The 20338-nt window shown below is 50.9% G+C and overlaps 1 protein-coding gene across 1 annotated transcript in view; it reads right to left on the bottom strand.

Moving 5' to 3' along the window:
- LRRC20 (leucine rich repeat containing 20) overlaps nucleotides 1-18890 on the bottom strand; it is a 75047-nt gene extending 56157 nt beyond the window's left edge. Inside the window, 2 exon segments of the mRNA XM_079135827.1 lie at nucleotides 14148-14292; nucleotides 18775-18890. Of these exon segments, the coding sequence (XP_078991953.1) occupies nucleotides 14148-14229 (82 nt within the window). The 5' untranslated portion in view covers nucleotides 14230-14292; nucleotides 18775-18890.
- Nucleotides 18891-20338: the final 1448 nt, after the last annotated feature.

Here is a 20338-nt window from a genome sequence, read left to right as displayed (position 1 = left end):
TGCTCCAAGTGCTGGTGACACCTGGGGCAAGCCACTGGGGCAGGGGCTCTTCTGCAGAAGTCTCCAATTCCAGAAGACCATGCCATCTGTCCAGCCCCCTGCGATGTGCTTCACGGGTGTCTCTTGGGGGCCCCAACTCACGGGACTCCACCTATCCACCCCACATGGCCCAGACGACTCTGTTTCTGGGAAGCTAGAGCAGGTTTCAAACTGCATGCTGCAGACAGCCATCCAGTTGCCCAGTCACCCACTGCCGGCCGTCCTGGGTCTCTTCCACGGCCCCACCTCACAAAGGCACCAAATCATTTGTTCCCTGGGTTCCCTAAAGCTGCTTCATGTCTGTCCTATGTCCTGCAGTGACCTTACTACACCCACTGGATTCTGTCACTGTCCTCAGAAACCCCCAGGGACTCCTATCACCACCCAGATCAGGGACAGCAGAGGCGGCTCACGCACTCATTTAACTTACTGAATTCAGATGGTGTACGTGACTTCAGGCTTGAAGACACATATTTCCTCACGACATGGGTTTGCTAGCCACAGACCAGCCACCTCATCTGGCTGCCAGCCAGCAAAACAGTGGCCTCCTCTGCCCTTGAGTGCCTGGCTTCAACCCCCTTGCCACCCCTGCTTAGCAGACATGGTCTTGGGGCAGTCGCTTAGCACTTCTGGGCCTCAGTTTCCCCATCTGTAAAATGGGAACAACAGCAGCTATTTCAAAAGGCTGACTGATGATTAAATCTCAGGGTTGCCGTGAGGATGGAATGAGATACATGGGGAGCAGTTGGGACAGCCTGGCCCCTAGTGGGTATGAAATAAATGTGAACCCTTAGTGTTACTCAGAGGTCATTTTGACTCTGAGTTTCCACTATTCAGGCCTTCTTTATTTTATTTTACTTATTTTTGGTACCAGGGATTGAACCCAGAGCCACTTAACCACTGAGCCACATCCCTAGGCCTCTTTGATTTTTTTTTAAGTGACTGTGTTGGCATTTTATTTTATTTTTTAATATTTTTCAGTTGTCGATGGACCTTTATTTATTTCTATGTAATGCTGGGAATCGAACCCAGTGCTTCACATGTGCTAGGTAAGCGCTCTACCACTGAGCTACGACTCCAGCATCCCCCCAGCCCTCTTATATTTTGTTTAGAGACAGGGTCTCGATGAGTTGCTTAAGGCCTCACTAAGTTGCTGAGGCTGGCTTTGAGCTTGCAATCCTCCTATCTCAGCCTCCCGAGGCACTGGGATTATAGGCGTGCGCCACTGCGCCCAGCCAGACCCTCTTTAGATCCCAAACCTTGTGTAAGGTTGAACTGCATTGCACCAACTAGTTGTGGTGACACTGTGGGCCCAGTTCTACCCTCCTGGGTCACTGCCCTGCCCCTCCCCACAGGAGCCTTCCCTTCCCAGGCCGCCAGCCTCTGCCACACAGACCCTTCACCTAGACTGCCTCCCACGCCCATCCCCTGCTGCCAGCCTGCCCCAGATTCATCCTTTCAGGTGTGATTGCAATGTCACCTCTTCTATGCAAACCCCTCAGCACAGATGCCTAACTGATGTCCCGTGGGTATACGATTCAAGACGGTAAAAGCAGGAAGCACCCTAACCTGGTCTGCATTCTACCCTGCAAGGATTGCATGACCAATATGATTGTCCAACCACCCAGCCATCTCTCCAGGGCTCCACACGTCCCTGCACCCTCCAGGTCTCAAGCTCCTCCCTGGGAAGGGACCACCACCATCCACGGGGCTCCCTTGGAGACAACCCAGGGTCAGGCCAGTTCTCACACCTGCAGCGATTTCCATGGACGGAAGAATGCGAAGCGGGAGAACTGAGGGGCTTGTCCCCATGGGACTAGGGAATTTGTCCATTGAGTCAACAGAGGCACCCCAGGTCCTGTGCTCCAGCAGTATGGCAGGACACAGGAGACCCGAGGAACAGGACAGGGGTCCTGGGCTCCCCCACTGCTCCCCACCTCTGTTGTTTGTTACTGTGGTAGCTGGGGATTGACTGAAGCCGGGCCTCGTGCATGCCACGCAGCTGCTCTGCCACTGAGCGGCATTCTCTCTCTCCAGGAGTTCTGCTCTTCCTCCCTCCCAGGAGTACTGCCCAGCACTGAGCTTGTCCCTTTCCCGCCATGGCTCCTCCTATACCTGAGGCTGTGGGACTGGGAACAAAGAGGCAAGACTAGACCACAGCCTGGGGGGCGGTTTGCCAGAGCCCCACCCGGCCCTCTCCTCGCTGCTGAACAGTGGGCTGCGTACCCCAACACCTGGAGTGGCACTTGGCTACACTTTTGCAGGCATCGGCTGCTCTGGTGTCCACTCCAGAAGCAGTGAGAGCCCCACAGGTGCCCAGCGGAGGCTGCCGCTAATCGCGCCAGGCCCCGCCCAGGCCCCGCCCCTCTGCCTCACGGGGCCGGGCCGCAGCTCTGGGCGATCTGCTGTCAGCCAGGCGGTCTGGCTCCCTGAAAGCTCCTGATTTTCCCTTTCAAGCTGGTTATTTGCCTCTGAATAATACCTCCACACACACCAGGTGTCACCTAGGTTCCTTTCTCTGCGCTGGCTCATCCTGTTAGGCTCATTGCCCCCCACCCCCCCACAAGTGTTTACTAACTGGCTCTGCAGTCACTGCCAGTACCCACAGCCCCCTCTCTGCAGACCCACTGGCCATCCACCTTACCAGCTCTCCCTGCACTCCATGCCACACATTGAGCCCAGGCCAGCCTGAATGATGCTTGCCCTAGAGGCACTCACCACCACCCAGAGCTCAGATGCACACATGTTCCAGGAGGGTCACAGCAGCACTGCATGTCCACGTACAGAGGCATGAGTTGACTTACTGGGTACATGCACACTGTTGAATATTATACGACCATGAAAAAGAGCAGAATACAGCTACAAGTACCACATGGAGGCTTCTCAAAATCATAAGGCTGAGTGGTAAAGAGACAAAGCTATATGCATTATGAAACCATGTGCATGACGTGTCAAAAACAAAGCAAACAACTATATAGAGGTGTATACACACATGGTAAAGCTAAAGAAAACAAAGACGGGAAAGTCCATCATCAATGGACCCTGGTGACCTCTGGGGTGTGGGAGGAGCTTCTGGTAATGGTCTTTGTCTATGCCTGGATGGTGAGCAGTTTGAGTGCTTAATTTAGGCATATCTGAACTGTTATTTTACTTTATGGACTTCCCTATATGTATGCAAAGTTTTACAGTTTTTTTTTTTTTTTTTTTTTTTTAAAGAAAAACGACTAGATGGAGCCCACTTAGAATGGAGGGTCTGGGAGAGCTGGCTTAAAAATAACCTTTCGGCTGGGCCTTAGAAATCGAGAAGGGCCCAGCCACAGGAAGAACAGGGAGGAATTCTCAGCAAAGGGAACAGCACAGGCAAAGGTCTGAGGCATTTATTTATTTACTTATTTATTTTTCAGTATGGGGGACTGAACCCAGGGGTGCTTACACTAAGCCACATCCCCAGTCCTTTTTAGTTTTCATTTGGAGATAGGGTCTCACTGGTTGTTTACAGTCTCACTAAGTTGCTGAGGCTGGCTTCGAACCTGCAATCCTCCTGACTCAGCCTCCAGAATCCCTGGGATTACAGGCGTGTGCCACCCTGCCAGCAGGCCTGAGGCTTTGTGGTAAACTTGGGCTTTACTCCGTGCAAGGGGAAGCCCATGAGGGCTAACACAGAGACAACTGCAGAAGGTCAGGGCTAGAGTCCCTTATTTTACAGACGGGAACCTGGCCCATCAGTGGGGAGTTAGCCTGAGGTCTGGAACCCCAGCTCCTGACGTCAAAGCCCTTCCTACAAACAGAGCTGCGTTCCTTTCAGCTCACCAAACTCCACCGGGCTCGAACCCTGCCCTGCAGAGCCACCAGCACCAGGCCTGTGCTACCACCTTGCAGGTGTGACCCCCCAGAGCTGTGGCCCTCGGCTGGGGCAACTTTGCCCCCAGGGGACAACTGGCAATGTCTGGAGACAAATCTGGTAGTCACAACTAGGGGAAGAGGGTACTAGTGGAGCTATGGGCTGAATGGAGCTCCCCAGATTCCTGTGTTGAAACCTAACTCGTAAAAGGATGGCCTTTGGAGGTGTGGCCTTTGGGAGGTGCATAGGTCATTAAGGGACCCTCAACACAGCACTAGCAGCCTTAGAAAACAGACCCCAGAGAGGTCCCTCCCCTGTTCCACCATGGGAGGACACCACAAGAACACAGCTGGTTGTGGGACCTCACCAAAACACCAAATCTGCTGGCACCTTGGCCTTGGACTTCCCAGCCTCCAGAACCGTGAGAAATACATTTCTGCTGTGCAGAAGCTGCCCGATCCATGGTGCTGTGCTACCACAGCCTCAATGGACAGACAACCAGCAGCTGGGGGCGGCAGGCAAGGAGACTGCTGAGCTGCCCACAGGCACAGAGCAACCCCTGCACAGAGCAATCCAGCCCAACCCTTGACAGCCAGGGATTGAAAGCCTGCCTTTCAAATACACACTGAGCCCTCAAGACAGAAAAGCCTTCTCTGACACAGGAGGATGTGGAGGGTCATTCTTGGTCTCCCAGAACCCTCGATCCAGAGACACTGTGTCTAAAGAGGGCATTTGGGCAGAAGGCTCCCAGTCACGCCTCACCCCATACCACATGGAGCAGGGTGGGGAGAGGCCGTCCCCTCGGGAAAGCAGGGGGGGCTCTGCAGTGGGTACCTCTGTCCTCCTTCCCTGCTGGCTAGCTTGCAGCCTGCTGCCCCAGAAGAGGCAGGGAGCAAGGTGGCAGAGCCAAGAATTCAGCCCTAGTGAGGAGGAGAGGGGCTTGGTGTCAGAGGGTGCCCTGGGAGGCCATGGCTCCCCTGCGCCCACAAAACACCTACGGGTAGGAGACAGGCAGGTGGCTAAGCATCCTACTGCACCCACTGACCCTGAGGGCTGCCCAGGTCCAGAAATGCTACAGCCAAACACATGCCCTCCACCCTCACAGGTGACAGCTCCCTTTGCTCTGGAACTACAGGCCAACGAGACTCAACCAAGCCCAGGCCACCACCCAACAGGACAGGAAAACTGCTCCTGCTGTAGCCCCCAGCTATTTGCCCTCCTCAGTGTATGTGTGTGAGAGACAGACAGACAGACAGAGACAGACTGAGCTGTCTGCTTCCCCCTCCAGACTGGACACTCTGCAAGCAGGTCCTCTGGGCTGAGCAAACACAGCAGTGCTCAATCTGTGTTTAAAAAAGGGGCTTTTTGCTTATTTATTTTTTTGGAACCAGGGGTTGAACCCAGGGGCGCTTTACCACTGAGCTACATCCCCAGCCCTTTTTAATATTTTATTTGAAGACAAGGTCTTGCTAAGGTGCTTAGTGCCTTGCTAAGTTGCTGAGGCTGGCTTTGAACTCACGACCCTGCCACCTTGGCCTCCTGAGCTGCTGGGATTATGGGCTCCTGCCCAGGTGCTGAGCAACAAGGGGTTTTTGAATTAAGAAGGCAGTTATGATCCAGTTACCAGGTATTACACTGCTTCCTGAGAACTCTTGTTCCAAAAAAGGGGCTGCAAGATCATGTCCCTGTGGGATCATCTTGAAGTGTAAATATAGGAAGTGAGCTGGCGGGAGGGGACCTGGCACTCATACCCACCACCCACCTGGTCAGGGCTCAGGTTCCTGTTGCCTGCTGGGATGGTGAAAGGGTGCCACCTGCTGGCAAGTCTAGGACAACAGCATTTGGCTAAAGTGCCAGGTGAGCCTGGGACAGAGCAGAGTGGGTGGAGGGGTAGGGGGACACCGCCACACACCACAACACCCGCTCACTAGCCCTGGCCTCCCTACGCCAGTATTTCATGGCTCCCAGACCAGCTGCTGACCCTCAGGAACATGTTCTCTCTCACATCCGCTCACACACAACCAGAGCCCTGCCCTCCAGAATTTACCAGGGCAAGAAATTTCCAAACTGTAAATAGTAAGCCAGGAAATCTCAAAATTCAAGGCAGGGAAGACTCACACGGGAGGTGCATGTTCAAATGTAGATCTCCAGGCGCCCCCTCCCGAGGGTCCACCTTCCAGAGCTCTAGAGAGGGGCCTGTGAATCTCAATGTTTATCCAAGGGCTGGAGCTGCAGCTCCACGGTACAGAGCTTGCCTAGCACGTGTGGAGGCACTGGGTTCGACCCTCAGTGCCGTGTAAATTAAATATAATAAAGGTATTGTATCCATCTACAACTAAAAAATAAAAATTAAAAATAACATTTAAAAAAATATGTTTACCCAATACCCAAAACCCAGATGATCTGCTAGAAGGAAATCTCTGCAACCTTGAGTAAGGCAAAGATTCCCTAGATACAACACTGAAAGTACCTTCTATAAAAGAAAAAAATGATAAATTGGACTTCACCAAATTAAAAACACCTGCTCTTCAAAAGACACTGTTAAGAGAACAAAAGGCAAGGCAGAGGCTGAAAACCCTCCTATCAAAACACGTACCTGATAAAGAACCTGCCTCCGGAATATATAGAGAACCTTCCAACTTAATAAGGAAACCCATTCTTTAAAATGACCAAAAGATTTGAATAGACATTTTATCAAAGACAGACGCATGGCCAAGAGGCACATGAAAAGATGTTCAACATCATTATTCATCAAAGAACTGTAAATTAAAGCCACAGGGAGATGCCACAATACACCTAAATGAAATTAAAAACCACAAGGAGTGCTGAAGGGGGGGGTACCCTGCAATCCCAGCAGCTCAGGAGGCGGAGGTCAGAGGATGGCAGGTTCAAGGTCAGCCTCAGCAACTTAGCGAGGCCCTAAACAACTCAGTGAGCCCCTGTCTCTAAATAAAAAAGGGCTGGGGATGTGGCTCAGTGGTAAAGCACTCCTGAGTTCCAACCTCAATACAAAAAAAAAAAAAAAAAAAAGGGAAAAAAGCAGAGTGCAGAAGAGGACAGACCCGAAGGAGCTGGAACTCTGGAGGTGAGTGGGCCCAGTCCCGACAGTCCAGCACATTCTCACAGGCCATCGAGCAAGCCTACCCACGTGCTGGCCCAAGAGGAATGGAACTTGCTTCACCCAAAAACCTGTACGTGAACATTCACAGGCTTTACTTATGAGGTGAAAAAACTGGAAACCATCCAAATGGGCTCCAACAGATGAATGAATAACTAGATCATGGTGATCCATATGACGTACTACTACTCAGCGAAAAAGGAATCATCTAAATCTTTTTCTTTTATAGAAGGTACTTTCGGTGGTACCTCGGCGGTAAAGTGACACTGGATTCAATCCCCAGTACTGGAAAGGGGCGGGGAGGAGGGAGGAAAGGGAAGAAAGGCGACTAATCTATTGATTCATACAACCCAAACACAATATGCCCAAGTACAATATGCCAGGTGTGAGGAGCTATATACTATAGGATTCCATTTGCAAAACAGAGGGATGGGGAAAAGATTGGTCACTTTCAGGTACAGGGAACAGGAGCAAATCTGTTTGCAAAGGAGCACAAGGGAATTTTCCGAGGTGCTAGAAAGGTTCTGACCCATGTTGTGGTAGTGCGTACATGCTTATATGTCAAAAGTCACAGAATTGCACACTTAAAAGGGTAGATTTTGTTTATATAAATGATACCATGATAAAATAAATAGTTGTCTCTTGGTATCCAAAGGGAATTGGTTCCAGGATTCCCACAAACACCAAAATCCAGGAATGCTCGTCTCTTTATTAAAACGGCACATAATCTACACATACCCGCCTATAGACTTTAATCTCTAGATTGCTTATGGTACCTGATATGCTGTAAATGCTATGGAGAGCATCACACTTGTTTAGGGAATAATGACAGGAACAAAGTCTGTAATGTTCAGTACAGGCCAGTTTTATTCCGAACATTTTCTATCCTTAGTTGGGTGACTCCAAGGAGACAGAACCTGTGGACAGGAGGGCATCCCAGGCCCAGGAGAGTCATCCGGGAGGCTTATAAATGGAAGACCACCAGTCCCACCCTGAGAGATTCCATTTTCAAAGCTCTGGAGCAGAGCTCATGAATAGGCATTTTAACCAGAACTGCTTCGATCCTCATGCCAGCTGCCCAGGACCTACCCTTTAGAAAACCCTGTGGGAGAAGAGGAACCGATCAGGGACGAGGGACATCTGCCCCGTGGAAGCGACCCAGGGGGTGGTCTCTGCTGCCTTACCACCAACTGGGTCATTCTATCAACTATGTGGACATCTGGCACAACAGCAGATGTTAGCCTCTGGTTTTTTCCCTTCTTTTCAAGTCAAAACTGGAAAGGTGTTTACAATGATGCCTAGAATTTAATAAGAGCAGGACCCACAGATCAAAAGTAGAGAGGAGTCTGGGAGACAGAAGGGAGCTGGAGCTTCAAGGCCCTGGGCTGGTAGGTCAGTCTGGGTCCCCAGGGGTCCAGGTTTCAAATCCCAGAAATGCAGTTTGGGGGCTGGCTTAAGGTGGGAAGCTGAGGCCAAGACCTCTGCAAAGAGCTGGGATTTTGAAGGACTACCTTTTCAGACAAAGCATAAACTGGGGGGAAGTCCATTTTTTGATCGTTAGAAAGCTGTTCTGTCCTGGCCTGGGCACTGAATTTAACAAAACACAAACATCTCCCCAAGGATTCTGAAATCATAGGCTTATTCTTGCCTGGGGTTTGAGTGGTCACTACCCTTAATGTCTAGAAACCCCAAGGTCTGAGAAGTTAAAAGAGAGGCTTCTAGGCTGTCACTCACACAGACACAAACACAGCTCCTCAGAGGACACAGCCCTTCAACCCAGGATTACACAGAGGAGGCCTGCAAGACAGGCAGGCGCACAGGGTCCAAAACTACTAAGGTTCACCCAGGGCAACCTGCTGCAACAAGAGTGGCGAAACAGCAGACCTGCACCCTAAGAACAGCCTTTGATAGAAGCAGTGAAGTTCAAAAAATAAGAACTAAGAAGTCATAGAGAAATAAGAGTTGAACACCTAAGAGAGAAATGATATTATTACCTTAAATTGGATTCCTTTTTTCTATAAGTCATAAAATTCACTGGATCTGAAGAGAATCCAGAGTATATTCAATTAGATTATCAAAAAGAACCAAATAGAACTTTTGAAAATATAGAATTAAAAATTTTAAATGCAATGGAGGGCTCAACAGGTTAAACACAAATAAAGAAGCAAAGAGTGAAATGGAGGGCAGAGCTGAAGAAATCCTTCCACTGTGGCACATTTCACAAGAAAGCAAGAAGATACAGAAGGCTGCCTGCAGGGAATTCCTGGCAAAAGAGACTCAGGGGATGGGTGGGCGCAACAGACCAGGAGCTAATGACTAGGAACTTTCTATAAATGAACAGACAGGAATCCTCAGAAAATACAGGCTTCTTTCCACATTTTTTTTTTTTTTCCCAGTGCTGGGGATTGAACTGAGGGCCTTGTGCTTGAGAGGCAAGCACTCTACCAACTGAGCTATATCCCCAGCCCCCAAGTTTCTTGAAAGGATTAAAAGGTATCAAAGGTGCCAACAGGCCCCAGGTGAGGCTGGTTCCTTTCTTCCCGGCCCAACTTGCTGATGCCTCCACACAAGCCAGCCATGCTTCCTGTCCCATGTTCCTAGAACTTTCCACGTCCTGCTTTTCTGCAGTAATGATCACTCTGTAAAGTCACCCCAAGCCAGGCCTGGTGGTGCTCATCTGTAATCCCAGTGGCTCGGGAGGCTGAGGCAGGAGGATCGTGATTTGAAAGCCAGTCTCAGCGACTTAGCAAGGGCCTAAGCAATTTAGTAAGACCCGAGCTCTAAATAAAAAATAAAAATAATAAATAATAATAAAGTCACACACAGCAGACCTGCAGCATTTGTGCTGGAGAGAAGCTAGGGACAGAGCAGTTGGCCCCACCGCCCACTGAGTGGGATAAGGGGGAGGTCAGACTCAGGCCACTCAGGAGTGCAAGGGTCAGGGTGTGAGGCCTTACAAAGAGACCCCAGAAGCAGCAGAGAGAAGTGAGGCTGAGCATGGTGCTTGCTGGGAGAACCAGAAGACAGTGCTGGGAGGGGTGAGAGACGATAAGAAGAGCAGCTTCAGCTTAAACTAGGGCCTTCTGAGGGCAGGTGGAAAGAAAACCATGTCCTGGGGGATGAAGAGGCCTAGAGTCGGGAGAGCAGGGCTGGGTCTACAGCTTGAGTCACAGGTACTGGAGCAGCGAGCCTGAATCCAGCTGCAGCTCTGGCTCGGGAGTCAAGTCCAGGAGGCTGGAGGAGCAAGCTGTGTGACCAGGGCCACCTACCTGAGTAAGGCGAGAGCAAGGTGTAACTGGGCTCTTCTCAGTAGGATGGCAGGGAAGCACCCACTCTGCAGTGACACAGCCACCCCACTGCACACACAGAGGGGCAGGAGGGAACCCTACAGAAGGGGAGAGGCCAGGGGAGCCCCCAGAAACATGAGCTTAAAGAGTAAGCTACCTCTGCCAGGCGCAGTGGCGCACGCCTATAATCCCAGAGGATCAGGAGGCTGAGGCAGGAGGATTTTGAATTCAAGCCTAGCCTGGCGACGGAGCAAGATCCTGTCTCAAAACTTAATTTGAAAGATAAAAGGAATACATTCATCACAGAACATTTATAAATGCAGAATATTATTTTCTGATTTTCATTTGCATCTTGTTTTGTTGCCTTTCAATTTCTCTTTTACATAAATACACATTTAACATATTTAGTACATTATGATCTACACAGTTTGGGAACCTTGTTATTTTTTTCCGATTCACATTATGGATAAGAATGTGCTTATTGAAGCATACAACGGAAGGTTATGCACCATTGTTAATGGCTACATAATTGACACTGTATAGCTGTGACAAACTGATCTAAGCTACCGTCTGGAGAGGGATGTTGAGGTTGCTTAGACTCTCTGCTGTTTCACATAGGAACCATATTGAGTCACCTGTCTTTCAAGACCCAGTTCCATTCCTACCTCCTCCAGAACCCTTTCCTGGGCTACAGAACACCAGCCACATTTCCTCCTCTGACACCTGCGTTCTACCTGACACCGAGCATGGGGCCTGTGTGTTGCTGCTCTCTACCTCATGGGTGGTGGGCTGGTCTCAGGTCCAGAGTTCTACTGTCACATCCCATGAGCTCCCCAGTGCCTTGCACACAGTAGGTGCTTAATACCTACTGACTGCTTAGAGCCCAGACCCCCTACATTACATGAGCCTGGTCAGCTCCACTTTCCGAGGGCCAGGATTGTAGGCACCCACAGTGGCCTGTGCTGATATTTTGCTTCTCTGACCACTACAGAAGTTAAAGGGCCCCCTACTGTCCACTCCTACCTTTAAAGGCCTGGTCCCCACCACATGGAAGTTTCCTCCTTCAACCAGGTCCACCATGGCTCATGGCTCTCCCAGGCTGATCAGAGCTCTGACACACTCACCAAACCCCCATAGCCGCACCAGGTCTGTGTGATAGAGTGAAGGCCCAGCGCAGGTGCCAGACAGTTCCCAGGCATCACTGTGGCCTGGCAGGGTGGCCATGGTGGGCATGGACCCTGGACGGTGCAGAGGAACTAGTGTGGCATCATTCCCTCCCCTAACCACCCCCAACACCTCACCTGAGGCAGGTACCCCCTTGTCAGTTCACAGAAACCCCAAAGTGGCCCATGGGGGCATCCAAGCTCACAATCTCTGGTCCACAGAAGCTGAAGCCCAAACTCCCCAAGCTGTCTACCTACTGGGTACCACCCCTCAGCACCTCCCCCATGCTGCAGCGACTACTCAGCAGGGGTCTTTCCCTCCCTCCCACTGCCTGGGATACCTGTGTCCTCACGGCTGCACCTCCCCCAGGAAGCCTTCCCCACTGCCTGGGTCAGAATTCAGCTCCCCCTCCCCTGCAGCCCTTCCACCCTTGCCACCTCTGGATGAGATAGAGTTGCATGTGTCCCTCTACCCTGTGACATTTTAAGGTGGGCATAGGTGATTCACCCCAGAGATGTGTCAATTTGTACTGAAGTCCCCATTCAAAGTAGGCCCAGCAGAGACCTGGCTGGCTATCACGTAGAGGTAGTGTTTGTGTCACACAGGATTTAGGCCCCACCCCCAGTTTTCGGGGATGAGAAAAAATTAAAAATAATAGCTACCATTTACTGAGCTGCCTACATACCAAGCACCTTACAGGCATTATAATTGCTCCTAACCACCCTGATGAGGTAGACACAATTATTACGCTCATTTTACAGATGAAGAAACTGAGGGTTGAACAGGTTAAGCAATCTGCAAAGGTACTAAGCTAATAGGTGACAGAGTGGGAACTCACCTCTAGACCCCCATAAGCCAAAGCCTGGATGTCAGCTACAGTATGAGTGGCAGACAACCTTAAATCCTGGGCTAAGCAACTACATTAGAGCCCGGTGGATGGCTCACTACCATACCGCTACCCACTACCCGCAGCTTCCCTCCAGAGCCAGCAGCAAGCTTCAAGTCAGTCTGCTGGTAGAGGAGATGCCTCTCTCTCCTGGCTCAGCCACCACCTCCCTATGCTAATACATCACCTGACCCTGTGCTGGGCTCAGGAGCAAGTGATTACAGGGTCCCTGACCTCTGGAGATGTTGAATGAGTGCTAGAGAGCAGGAAGCCAGCAAGGTGTGAACGGGGTCGGGCTGAGGGCTTCCTGGAAGAGGTACTAACGAAACCCATCCTGAAGACTAAGCGTCCCTCCACTTCCTGGGCCATCGTCCCCTTTCTCAGGAGCTGCATTTCAGACACACCTGATAAGTAGCTGCTCACAGAAATCCCAGGGTGTGGGTCTTTGCTCAGGCAGTAACCAGCACAGAAATGCTCTATTGCCAGATGCACAGACATACACACACACACACACATACATCTGACTATGGAATTCCTTTCCTTATGCCAAAGGCTTAACTTGATTGAGGTCCACCCATTTGCATGATCACCCCCAAGAAAAGACTGTGCTCTGGTCCTCTGGTTCCCAGAATACAGCTGTGGCTCTGCAGTGGTGCTTACACTCCAGGGATCTCACACACACACACAGGAAGATGCACTGCATCCCCTGCTGACCCTTGTCATAAGTATCTGCTGAATTTGAATAAATGAGATGGTGTATCCTGGAGTGACTGATGGGCTACACTGCTATGACCAATTCAAACCAAAGATACTGTGGAGGCCGGGCATGGTGATGCACACCTGGAATCCCAACTATCTGGGAGGCTGAGGCAGGAGGACTGCAAAAAAATCAAAAACCAAAATGGGCTGGGGATGTAGCTCAGTGGTAGAGTGCCTCTGAGTTTTTTTAAAAAAAGAAAGGAAGAAAAAAGAAAAGAAAAAAAGATGTCTATGACACAATTCAAGTAGTGTAAAGGAGAGTGGAGTGTAAAGGGGCCTCCCAGCTGGGCGATCTCAAAAAAACCCACTTTGCCTGTGTTCCTCCATCTTCTCATCTGGAGATGGGGGCTAGCCACACCTGGCAGGTATGATTCATCACAGGGAGGTTCAACAAGAGAACACTCAGGAGGCACCCAGCATGGGGCCATGCATGAGGGCTACTCCGCCAGTGCTGGCTTGGTATCTTCAGCTGGTCCAAGGGAACACACACAGAATCATCGCAGTCCCAGGACATGCACACCGTCTCCATTTCTTTCCTTCTTTCTTTCTTTCTTTCTTTCTTTCTTTCTTTCTTTCTTTCTTTCTTTCTTTCTTTCTTTCTTTCTTTTTTTGTACTAGGGATTGAGCTCAGGGGCATTTTACCACTGAGCTACATCCCCAGCTCTTTTTATTTTTTATTTTGAGACAGGGTCTGACTAAGTTGCTTAGGGCCTCACTAATTTGCTGAGGCTGGTCTCAATCTTGTGATCCTCCTGCCTCAGCCTCCTGAGTTGCTGGGATTACAGGCATGCTATTGCACCCCCGTCTCAGCTCCATTTTCCAGCACTTTTCAAACCTCTGGCCATGACCCATAGTAAGAAATATGTCCTCCATGGGGACCAGCATACACAGACTATACACAGTGCCACAAATGCAATGAAAGTTCCATGAAACACTCATCCTCATGACAAGGGCACACGCTGACATTGTCTCTTGCAGTTCTTTCTAGATCATTTCTAAACTGACCCCACAAACCACATCCCAGGCAGCTGGAAAAGTCCTGCTGTCACTCACCCAGGGTGTCAGAGCCGCTCTCCACTGTTTCATTGACCTTCCTTGCAACTCTGGCCACAGCCTCTCCCATCTTCTTCAGCATGCAGACTTGGGTGTCCTGCTGCCAGCCCCCAGGCCGGTCTGCTGCTCACCAAGGGGACTGTGCCTAGAGAAAACGCAGGGCCATGAAGCACTCTCTGGCCAGCTGGGGCTTGCCCCTGCATCCTCCTCCCCAGGAACCCAGGCTGCCAGGAAACCTACAGGGAAGGCCTCAGGCCACTTACCTCCTCTCATGGAACTCAGAAACCAGGCCACACGCAGCTCAGTCTCTGCAGGGGCTGATGTGCCTGTCAGAGGGTGAAGGCAGCTGGGCCCTCCTGCTTCTCTGGGAGCATCAACATGTGTGACCTCATCAGACACAGGGCCTGGGCCTGAACCAGTAGCCAGGTAGGTGTAAGGACTCAGATGTGTACTGGCCTGTGACTCATCAGGTGGGGCATTGAGAAACAGGCAGGACACAGCCAAGTGCAGCAGAAAGACACCTGTCCCTCCATACTGCAACCTCTGAGTCAGCACTCTATCCACACAATTCCTCCGGCTCCCCTGTTCACCCCACCCACATCTGCTAGGCTCCTTCTGCACAGCAGGAAGTGGAGACATCAAGGCAAATTGGAGCTCAATGTGACAGGTGGATGGGTCTCTAAGAGTTCCCTCCCCGAGTGCCAATAGGGAGGGAAGGTTACAGCCATCAGCCCGCAGACCTGATTATCAGACTGATGTTGGGTTTATCTCCAAGAAAAGGGGGAGGTGCTAGAAATGAGAGAAGAGAAACGGATCACCAGGGGGGAAGGCCTTCAAGAAGGGTAAGGAAGATAAAATTATAAGGTGCTAAAATAAAACTATAAGGTATGAAGACGTAAAGACATAGAAATGTTCTCAACCCTCTGTTTATTAATGAAAAGGAAACTAAGGCATAGGAAGCAGCTAAGTGGCCCGAACAAGGTCAAAATGAGGGAGTGGCAATAATCAGGCTTGCTCCATACCCAATGTTCACTTGTTCACAGAAGCTACCCTCATCAATAACGGCAGCGACCCACAGAGAGAGGAAGGAACTGGAGGTCAAGGTCTTTATTCCTAAGCCCCAAACCCAGCTTCACAGATAGCTCAAGGGATTCTGAGGGCCAAAGGCAGATAGGAAAGGAAGAGAAAAAACAAGGAGACAGTCTTTAGAGCTGCTGGCAGACCAAGAAAAAGAGCCTATGGGCTCAGCTGGACAAGCAGGGCAGTCAAGACCAAGCCCATCTACCTGCCCAGGAGAGTCAATGGTGTTTGGCACGTGTGTTTCACCAGGAAGCCTGACACTGAAGGCCAGAGATACATGGCTGCAGTGGGGAAGACTGTTTCTAGAGATAAGCAGAACATCCAATTCAATCGGTAGTTAAGGTGGCTTGGGAGAGTTTTTGAACTACTCTGAGCACCAATTTCTTCTTCTGAATAGATCTGGTAATACCCACCTTGCTGAGTTAAATATGACTGAACAAAATCTACAGATCTACCTAAATACTCCCTAAGTGCTAGTTGAGAGGATCAAGCAGCACGCGGGCAGGCATGACAGCAGCATTGAATGCCAGCTCACTGCCCGTGCAAAACTGAGCAATTCATCTCTAAGGAATGAGAATTCCCATCTCTCCACCTCCAGAAAGTCTTCCCGATTGCCCGAGCTCTCAGCGTTCTCTCCTCTGAGTTTCCACAGTACTTAATGACTTAGCACAAATCATCTGGGTTGCTTTTGAGCTTTAAAAAAAAAAAATACACACACACACACACATACATACAATGGGCATACATATACTGGGCATTGTGGCACATGCCTGTAATCCCAGCTACTTGGAAGCAGGAGAAGTCCCACCAGTGGCAAGCTCTGAGGCCCCATAGTGTGGGTCAGAGTGAACAAAAGAGCATGAAAAGGAACAAAATGTAAAGTCCTAGTGTCAGAATAGTTCACCAGGAAGAAGCGTTTCCAATATTCCAACAGATGCTCTGGGTATAGCACTCAGGCGCCCTAGATTCCCTAAGGGGGATCTAAAATCATTACTTGAAGTACTAGGTGCTTAAAATCACTACCCTCACTACTTAGATAGGAATCACCCTTCCTTCATCTAAAGCTACCTTGTCCTCCAACAACGGGGAATTGCTTCATTGAGTCCATGGGGGGCAGACGACAGAGACAGGCAGGACTGTGAGATGGAAGGGTGGCAAGATCACCTGTTGTATAGGGCCCAATACAGGCTAAGAGGGGTTCCAACTAAAGGAAGAACAAACTTGGGACAATGGGGGGCAGGAGTGGACCTCTGGGACTCCAAAAGGGCATGGACAAGATCATTCAAAAACAGAAAATTGTCCAAGTCACACAAGTGATAGCTGTGGACCTAGTCTGGGCTTAGTGCAAAGCCCCTAGGCAAGGCTGCCACTAGGTTGTGGGGGGTCCCTGTCTAGATAAACAATCTGAGTCAACAACCTACAATCTGCATGTCAGCACCATTTGAACGACTGGCACACAAGGCAGCTCTCCTGGAAGCAGAACCCAACTACGGAACCACAGGACATCCTGTGGGACCAAGTGCAGAGCTCCCTGAGGCATCTGCTCAACCCCATGTGATAGCAATGGATGGGGGTGGTGATAGCAGTGTCAGAGAACATCCCAAAGGACAGAAACAGGAATCATCAGAGCACATGGATTTAGTCTAGGTGTGGGATGTTCCTACTAGATGGTACCACCAATCCTAACCAGTCCCAGGCACTGGAAGGGACCTTGGACAATGTCAACGAAAGCACTCCAAACCCGAGACCCCTGGACATAGGAACTTAGCCCACACTCACACTGCTGCTGTCCCCATATGGTCCTCTCCACACAGCCCAACTCCTCTTTACTAGAAGTGTGTACATGGTCCCAGGATATATTTAAATCCAACGAACATCTCACGGGGACCTTCTGTAAGGCACACACTGCAGAAGGGGACAGGGAATGGGCCAGAACAAGCTTCCCACCAGGAGGAAGAATGAGCCCGATGCCAGTGTGACCATGATACCAGGGCCAAGGGACCATGAAGGCATGTGGCAGGATCTGAGCAGCAGCTACACAAAGAGATGCAGGAGAAAGGGAGCCAGGCCACCAGTCTGCTGCCAGAATACAGGAGGCCATCCTACAGGACTGTCCTCTAAGGAGAGCAACTAATTCATGTAGGGTTTCCAGTGTGGTGAAGCAGCCCCATTTGTAAAATGGAAATACCACCTTCCTTAACTGGTTATGAAAAATACCTGATACAGCACTTTTGAGAAAGGACTTTACAAACCATGAAGTGCTTCCTACATTAAGGCATTATCAATGAAGGTGATCGAACAGGTGCAGACAGCAAGTTTGAATATAACAAATTGAATGCCAGGAAAAAAAAATTGGCTTTGTGGAAACTGGCAATACCCGCTATTAGCCTACGTCAGAATCTGGTTTCACCTGGACTCAAAGCTCAGGGTTCGGTGGGGTGTACTTAAACCCTGACCCGTGGCCCTCTGATCCAGCCCTTACCACTAAGAACTCATCTGCAGTCCCAAGAACTCTGCAAAGGAGCCATTGCGACACCCCCGTCGGCACCAGCTGCTCCTATATTTAGTTACTGGTGTGGTCAATTGGGAATTTTATAGCCTGGCAGCCACTCCGACTGACAACCCGAGCCTCCCCAGTCATGTGTTGCGAGCTGCTCCCACCGCTGTCTCTAGCCAGTTCCCTCCATGGTGCCAAGCTAGGGAATCTGCGGGGAGCTGAGGGGCAGAGGGCTTGCTTGGACCCCAGTAGCTCTAAAGGCCTACTCAGGTCAATATATAGTTGACCCACTTTCACACCCAGGGGAAGAGCCTGCTGGGCTGGGAGCTGGACACCTTGTTTTTGTGCCATGGGTTTCGGGAGATCCGAGCAAGCTCCCTTATGGGTTTCTTGACATCCTCTAACTGCACCTTTCAGGACTGTACTGGTGGCCGGGCGGCGGCCCCGCCTCGGCTGGATGCCCTCTATCTGTGACTCCTGGTCGCTGGCCCACCGCTTGCCTGGCAGGCGGGGATTGGAGAAAATAAAGTAGGCAGAGGAGAGTACGTTGGTGACCGCAAAAGACTGAGGTATCCCCACAGCTGTCCAGAGGCCAAGAGACACGCTCCAGAGCAGGCATCTGCAGCTCCCCAGGGCGGAAGCAAACCCTGAAAGTGTCGCTTCGGGGACGAAATACACAGTTACCTCTCCCAGCTCAGGCGCCTCCCTAGGGGAACGGAAGCCCGCCCGGGAGCGCTTCCCCAGGTTCCCTATTCCCTATTCCCTACTAACGTTGCACCCACTCCCCCCGAGCCACTGCGGTGCAGCCGCAGGGTGCACACGAAAGCCGGTGCCTCCTGGCGGGTTGGTACCGCAAGAGCCGCAGCTGGTGCGCCGCTGCTCTATTCCACCGGGTGACCTGGGGGAGGGGAGGGGAGGGAACGAGGCGTAAACCGGGATACTTCTCTCCCTCGCTCCCCCAGCCCCTTCAACGCTTGGCCTCATACTACGTTTCCTTTGCGGGGCACGAAACGTGTGGCCCGATTCCGGGCCGCTTTCTGCTCCACTTACGGCGACAATGCCTCCTAGCGCCCTGCGCAGCGCAGTCACGCTCCCTCGGCCACCGCCGGCGCCCCATGCAAGTTCCTAGCCCGCAGGGCGGGGCGCGCGGGACTGCAGGCTCCGCGGTACCTCCGCTCAGCCAATCACCGCGCCGGGAAAGGCGCCGGGGCGGGAGCTGGCCGAGGGCCCGGCCGCGCGCATCCAATCAGCTTGCCCTCCTCACGCCGCGCGCTCCCGAACGCAGAAAGGAACCGCTTTGTGTGCTGCTTCTGGAGAAGGGAGCGCCTGCAGGCACCCGCGTGTAGACCCGAATGTGCAACGCATCCTAGGTCAGTAGAATTGAGGTTCCAGATTTGGTTTTCTCGAGAGATCGAGCCGAATTAACCAGATCCGGGGTACTTTGAAAAACGTGAGGATGAAGAATGCGGAACTTTTCATCTGGTGCTTTCTGCAGCCCATTGAGGTTTTTAGAAATACTGATTCTGGCCGTTATTTAACCTTTTGAAAGCCCAGTGTATTCGTCTATAAAATAGGAATCAAATATATAAATACCTGCTTCACGGGGTTACCTGGGGACTGCTATATCCAATGCTTAATACATTGTCCAAGCCATGACCCCCCACTCAAAGGTCGCTGCCTCACTGACCATCATTTAGAGTGGACTCACCATATCCATTAAAAGCGATGTGGGAAGACAAAAGAGATGATGCCGTCTCTTTTTGAAAATTGAAAATGATAAACCTGTCAAATGCTCCAATAAACAAAAGCATGTACTGAGTATGTTGAGTCCTGAAGAAGCAATAATTCGGTCTCCAGAAGCTTCCACACTCTGACAAGGAGCACACATTCCCTCGGGGATTAATGAATGTTATGGGTTGAATCGTGTCCCCCAGAAAGAACATGTTCAGAGCCTGATCTCAAAATACGACCTTCTTTGGAAATAGGGTGATTGCAGATGTAATTAGTTAAGAAGAGAGCATACTGGAGTAGAGCAGAGAGCTAATCCAAAACCACCCATTGTTCTGAGAAGAGACACACTTCTCCGTGGAGCTGCAGCTGCCTCCCTAAGGCTGCAGCCCTGGCCCACCTTCCCAGGGGGCGCTGGCCATCGTCTTTGGTGGACAACCCCAGCCCAGTGAGTGAACTGATGGTGGGACCATTGCCAGTGCCCCTCCTATCTACAGATGAGATCGTGGAGCATCATGGTGGTCAAACGCCCTTTCACCGACGTCCCATGCTGAGAGCTGGATTTGTGCAGATGTGGAAGCATTTGAAAGGGGTGGAGCTACCCAAGGCTTCTGTCCTGAACTACTATGGCTCCACTTTGGCACCTCTACATGTGTCCCTGAGTGGTTTGCGCTCAGGGGAGGTGATATTTTACTTCACCCTATGGGGCTGGAATTACTGCTGGATCACGATGTGCTGGACTCTGCCTGCTGGACTGTCCATCAGGTCTACCTTGTGCACTGCTATGCAGACTTGAGCCAAATGGAATGGGAGCTTAAAGCTGGCCAGCTACAAGTGATTAGAGTGCCTATACCCACAACAAATGGGCCTTCATCCCTGAGGTCCT

This window comes from Sciurus vulgaris (genome assembly GCF_902686455.1).
Source record: "Sciurus vulgaris genome assembly, chromosome: 4".
Lineage (NCBI taxonomy): Eukaryota > Metazoa > Chordata > Mammalia > Rodentia > Sciuridae > Sciurus > Sciurus vulgaris.
Note: the sequence above shows the minus strand (reverse complement) of the source record. Positions and strands in the feature narration are given on the sequence as shown.